This window comes from Neomonachus schauinslandi, chromosome 6 (genome assembly GCF_002201575.2).
Source record: "Neomonachus schauinslandi chromosome 6, ASM220157v2, whole genome shotgun sequence".
Classification (NCBI taxonomy): Eukaryota; Metazoa; Chordata; class Mammalia; order Carnivora; family Phocidae; genus Neomonachus; species Neomonachus schauinslandi.
In genome coordinates this window covers 148617386-148623635 of record NC_058408.1, presented here as the reverse complement: position 1 = coordinate 148623635, position 6250 = coordinate 148617386, and the positions used below count along the sequence as shown (strand labels likewise).

At 43.2% G+C, this 6250-nt stretch overlaps 1 protein-coding gene across 1 annotated transcript in view; it reads left to right on the top strand.

The window, feature by feature from the left end:
* The first annotated feature begins 5166 nt into the window (after nucleotides 1–5166).
* Nucleotides 5167–6250, top strand: part of ADAM12 (ADAM metallopeptidase domain 12) — a 299944-nt gene continuing 298860 nt past the window's right edge. The window contains exons 1-2 of the mRNA XM_021703839.1: nucleotides 5167–5179; nucleotides 5990–6126. Coding sequence (XP_021559514.1) covers nucleotides 5167–5179; nucleotides 5990–6126 — 150 coding nt within the window. The remainder of the gene's footprint in view (nucleotides 5180–5989; nucleotides 6127–6250) is intronic.

Sequence of the window (6250 nt, the reverse complement as noted above, 5' to 3'; positions counted from 1 at the left end):
TTCTACCTGAATGAAGAGCAATATGAGAACAAAGAAAGGCAAGCACTCCAGTTTGCTGGTATTTTGGAGCCCTCCGTGGTCACCAGCCATCTCTGGGCTTTGGATACTGAATTGCTCCGGAATGACATTATTCCTCCAAGATTCAGATTAAGTTTTAAAAGTGATTATTAATAGACTTTATTTTAAAGGATAGTTATAGATGTATAGGAAAATCGAGAAGATCGTATAGATCATTTCCATATTCCCCACAACCACTTTCCCCTGTTAACATTTTACATTAATATATACCTTTATTGTAACTTATGAACCAAAATTAAACCTTTTCAACTGAAGTTCATATTCATATGAACTTACTTACTTCCCTCATATTTCCTTCCTTTTTTATCTCATTTCCCTTTTCTGTTTCTCCATCCTATCCAGCATGTGACCCCACAGGACAGTCGTCCTGCCTTCTTGGAATGCTCTTGGCTGTGAGGGTTTCTTAGAGTGCCCTTGTTTTTGATGACCTCAACCGTCTCGAGGTGTGCTGGTCACGTGTATTGTAGGAGGCACATCTGTTGGCGTTTGTCTCAGGTTAGACTGGGGGCATGGGTTTGGGGGAGTAAGACTGCAGAAGTAAAGTGTTAATTTTACCATATCCTTTAAAAGGTACATACCGACAATATGACATTGCTATTTATGTTGCCCTTGATCATCTGGCCGAAGTAGTGTTTTTCAGGTTTTTCTACTCTGAAATTACTCTTTTTCTGATTAACTTTTCCCTTGGTTCTTTTGAGCATCCCTGAGCTATGTCATTTTAAAATCACATTCCTAATTTCCACCCGGGGAGTCTGCAGATGAAATGAAAGAGTGACAGTTATTTGGTAAGTGCAAATAGGAATCTGAACCAAGGAAATACATTCGCCCTTTATGGGAGCACTGCCACCATATTTCCCTGAAATAAGGAGTGGCTCAGTTCTATAAAATTTTCTTTAGCTTTCGCATACTTGGGGCTAAGGAAAATGCTTTGTGAGTTTCCAGAGCCTTGTCCCCAGATTGGTTTGCAGTTCATAATGGCTACCTCAATTTTTTTCCCCCAGCTAGATTTTCAGAAGAATATTTATCTTAATCCTACTTTTAATGCCTCAGATCAATTCTCCTCTCTTAGGTCCATGCAGGTGTTGATATTGGTTTCCTTTCAAAGCCAGAACTCCATATGTGATGTTTAAGTTTTATCTTGAGTAGTAATCTCATCAGAGTTTGCTTCCCCAATGACCCACTGGGTGGCCTGAATGGGTACCCACCAGTACCGAAGCCCGGCATTTTCTTACGATCGACAGGCAGTGGTCATTTTCACACTGTTAGCGTGGTTTGGTCAGACAAACACTGTGTAGAAGTCTGGAAACGTGCATTCAGATATCCTAAACTAACTTCATGCATTAAAGCATGGGTCCACTCACCTCCTCTGCCACTTTTTGAAAGCCCTTTGACTGCATTGAACTTCCTCCACCCTGTAAGAATTAGGAAGGGAGGAAAATGTTGTTCCTCTTTGCAGAGGGCAGAACCTCAGGGGTAGGCTTGGAGAGCATAGATCAGAGGACTCAAGACCGGGGCCAGGCCTTGTGGCTCCAAGATGTTCATTGTTCACCGTCCAGACCTCCACATCAGTTTCTACCTGTATATAACCGAAGCCCATCGATGGGCATCAGGTTGTTGTTCTTAATAAGGCAGGCAAAGGAGGATTGGCCAGAGCAGGGATGGGCAGGACTTTCATGGGCAGCCAGGCTCTGGGTGACTCATATGGGGGGATCCTCAGTCCCTTTTGGGCAGGTGTCTTCATTAGTGGCTTTTCCAAGACCTTAAAAGCCATTGCTACAAAGATGCTTGCTTGCTTGCGGAATTGGGTCTTATACCTTCCCTGCTGGCCGGTCATAATCAAATCTGAAGGTGAAAAGCTCAGACAAGGACAAAAGCAAAATAGACATATACATTTCCCTTGAGAAAGTAAAGTCCATTATTACAGATGATAATTGTGTTAGAAACCAAACTATCTAATATGCTTTTTTTCCCCACTATGAGACTGAAGCAAACTGGCCATTTTATCAAAATGGCAAGCAGTGTATCTGGTTACCCAACAGAAAAAGAGCCAGAAGTTCTTCCCCTATATAAACTATTCACATTTTTTATTTAAGCAACCAATTTTGTTGATGCCCAAATATTAGGAAAAACAAAATGTATGCAAACTGTATATTTTATAAGGTCATATTTTTTCCCTGGGCTTCTAAGGGCTTGGATGTATACATCATTCAGGACCTGCTTTTATGGTTTGTCAACAAGATCACTCCATAAAATATATTGTGATATCTCACAGCTGTATATAATTTATTCTGTCTATCCATGTAGCACAAATAAAATTTTTATTTGCATCATCTAAAAGAAATACCAGTGTATAAATACATAAGCAAAGCTCATAAGAAATGGTCTTCTGACTACAGATACTGCTGGGGGATACGGTGCAACCAGTTAAAAAGCTGAGGGATGGCTTCATTATCCATGTACATAGATAATAAATACTGTACTCAGCAAACAGTGCAGTTACTCAATTTCTTAAAAAGGTTGCACAACATTCTCCAAGTGCTGGCACAGTCTGCCTCGAAATTCTCCTTGGAATATTTAGAAATAAAGCCTCTTAGACAAAAAGAATTCAGCCAAAAAGGACTGCTTTTGGGTGAAGATGATGGACTATGTAGGTGGAAAGGGAAGTGTTCAGTGCTTGGAGCATTTGGCCTTCAGGAGAGTATATAACTCTCTTTCTCTGCTACCAAGAGTCTTGGAGGAAAAAGGTCCAGAGGACTAAAAACGTTCCTTGTATTTGGTTTGTGCAGCTTCAGCCTGATTGTCATATGGGAGGCCCCGCAGAGGTTCCCCAGCTTCCCCCAAATCAAGGATGTGGACTTGCTACCCCTTCTAGTGCCCCTGCTGGCAGAGTTATGCTAATGATTTACCCAGGAGACCTGGACCTCATGGTGCCGTCTCCTTCCTTCTAAAACATATGGTTTCTTGTCAAGCGAGTTCGGTCGCATGCAAAGGCTGTTCTCCAAGAGTCTGAGGCAGGGTGAAGATCTCCTCGGTCTTTGAGCAGCGTGGCTGGAATAGCCCCGGAGAGCATCCTGTCTTCCCCATGGTGGCTGGGTGGTGGGTGATGCAGAACTCCTGTTTTGGATTTAATAAGCCCTTGGACAACTGGATTTGTGACTAACCGCTCAAGTTAGCAATCCACTTGCGTTGGAAGTTTAACTGCCAGAACTGCCAGGAACAGCTTATAATGAAATTGGTTTGTTTTTGTAGAGAACACTTTTAAATGCTTGCAGTCACTTCCTTAACAGTTTCACCTGACTTTTCAAAAGATTAAAATGCTGGCCATGGTGACTCTTGGCACATGGCATGGTTTTCATTGGTTTAGGGGAAAGTTCAGATGGATCTCCAATTCTTAGTCTGTAATTGCTGGTATTTCAAAGCCTTCTTAGTCCAATTCGAATAACACACCTGCTCTCGGTTAAGATACATTCAGCTAATTGCACTCTGTAGTCTGGTTCTGCAGGAGCTGTATAACTGGATCAGCATGAACTTCTGGTAAATTCCAACTTGGGAATCCCACTGAGAGTCCTGAGCAAGAGACCCGGGTCTTGGCGAGAATGATGCCGGTGAAACCAGTGGACATTGTTCCCTATGCTTCATGCATATTTTCTCCTGGCCTTCCCAAGCTCTGCCTCATTTTATGGAAAAGGAAAGCACGTGCTGTCCTGCTGACTCCTTCTTCCTCTGGTTCTGTGTGGGGCTGGAAGGTTCTCATCTTCACGTCTGGGCTAATGTGCACCCCCTCCCAACAAGTAAAGGTCTTTCCCGGCCTATCCATCAAAAGTAGCCCTCCCCACGACTCTACCGTCACTTCGTTTTTCTTATTATCTTTTATTTGGAAGCCATCGCAAATTTACAGAAGCAGTACAAGGATAACACTGAGCCCCTGTAGCCCTGTTCTTTCATAGTCCTGACTGCTCTCTGAAATGGTTGTGTTTTTCATCTTTCTGCCAACACAAGGACACAAGTCATGAGGGCAGCTTTATCTTTGTCCCTCTCTTAGATGCGCAGGGTGGAGAGAACGGAGTCTTCCAGTGTTAAGCTGCATTTACAAGATGAGGGTCCCAGCAGTGTAGGCAGAGGGGTTGTCTCCAGCCAGGTGACATTAGCGCACACTGGCCCAAAGCGGAAATGATGGGCTTTTTGAATGGAAGACATCACAGTGTCCATCAGGAGGTAGACAGGGAATAAATAGTTGTCGAATGAGTGAGTGAATGAGTGAACGAACCAACCAGGGGGCAAACAACTGGACCAGAGACCCGCAGCTGATCCGTGGAAGAGTTGATACTGGTGCTGGGGTATGTCTGACCCCGAAGTCCCTACTTATAGTGATGTCACACTAGCGGGGAGTGCAATGAAGGGTGTGAAAGCAAGGTCATTTAAGCACAATCTCTATGCTGCCAATGGCTGCCCCCTCTGTAGCCAGGAGAAGGGCTACAGCATCTTCCATTCAGATAGCAGTTCTTTCCAATTCTTCCACTTCCATCCAGCCCTCCATCGGTGCCCACAGATGTCACCACCTAGAACCATCCCCCCTGGTTACAGGGCTGGAACCCTCATCACTTGAATGTGGGTTCATCCCAAACAACTCAGCTTGTCCCAGGCCTGGGCCCCACACACTCTCCTCTCCTCCTTCACGTGGCTCATGGTCCTCTCCCCCCACACCCCCACCCAACCCCTCAGTGGCCAATGGGTCCACTCACCTCCTCTGCCACTGGCCATACCCCTAACTCTTTGCTCATCCCTGTTCCCATGGTCCCTCAACAACTGGGAGTTTTAAATGCTTTGTGACCAGCTTGAGAATTTTCCAGAGGGGCTGTGTCAGACAGTTAATACTCAAGTAGTAATCCTTTTGTAACCTGAATATAACTGCAGACTTCCACATCGAGAATGATAAAATGGTGTGGATTTAAAAGTATTTGGAGAACTGTAAAATGTCTAGGATTAAAATTTCAATACCATTTGTGCCCAATAAATGTGAACTCCTTAGTAACTTAAAACGGTGCTATTATGACTCAGGTCTGAAAATTATGAGTCCTGGTTGAAGAAATGGGAATAACATGTGAGGGAATCTGCTCCCATCCTTCACCTTGAGGGATATACTGTGGTCACACCAAATAGCAGGAACGTGACCTCATAGGAGAACAAGCCCAGAGAAATTACCCGACTTGTTAAGGAAGCGATACACTCTCCAGAGAGAAAAAAATGTTATACTTTCCATTAGGATTGTTTATGGAAATGGGGCTAAACTGAACCTGTGTCGGGACATTAACTGGTTTGACAGGACCCCAAGAAACAAGATCATGTAATAGTTTATTGAATGACTTAATTTTTTTTACATAAACCAGTCTAGTCAGTCTGAACTAGCAAATTAATTTTGTCTATAGAATCACTCACTGAAGCATATAAAATTAGCCTGCGTAAGTACAGAGAGGAGAATTGGCATTGTGTTGAGCTGATTCACTGGGACTTAAGTAAATGGATTTAGTCTTAATACAGCTAAAGCCTTGAGATGTTTAATAGAGAGCTGATCTGAAGCAAAGCATTAATTCATCATTTAAAAAGTCACCACTTGTGTGTTTTTGTTGCTTGTTGAAGGATGGAATTATATACTTTGACTTCGATCACTACCCAGCACGTGCCATAGGACTTGAAGGGAAAAATTAGCTTTTGTTTAAGTCACAAAATTGTTTGGCTAGATTGACAGAGAATTCATCACTTTTAACACTGACCGTGACTTAATAGATAGTGCTGTTTCCCTGGCTTCCTTCAGCTTCCAAATATTTTCAGTGAGTCATTTATGTCTTAAGTGTCTGATGCCAGACTCTTCCTGACAAGAATGAAGAACAGGGCTGTTTTCTTTTTGATGCAGGGGTGAACCTGGGAAGCAAATTAGCACCTTCCATGCAGCTGGCTGGAAGAAGGGGCCGGGGAGGAGCTTACGAAGTCGTCCATGTCTCTCTCTTGAATGGAGACCTCTGGGACCCAATGGAGAGCATCCATGCAAAGGTCAGTTGTTTCATTTTCTCTCATTTTCTGGACTTCTCTTATGTGGCTCAAGTTTAAAAATCACGTTAACTGCCTTCATATTCTTCTGTTCAAGTTTTGTCTTATGCTGACTTTATTCTTCTAG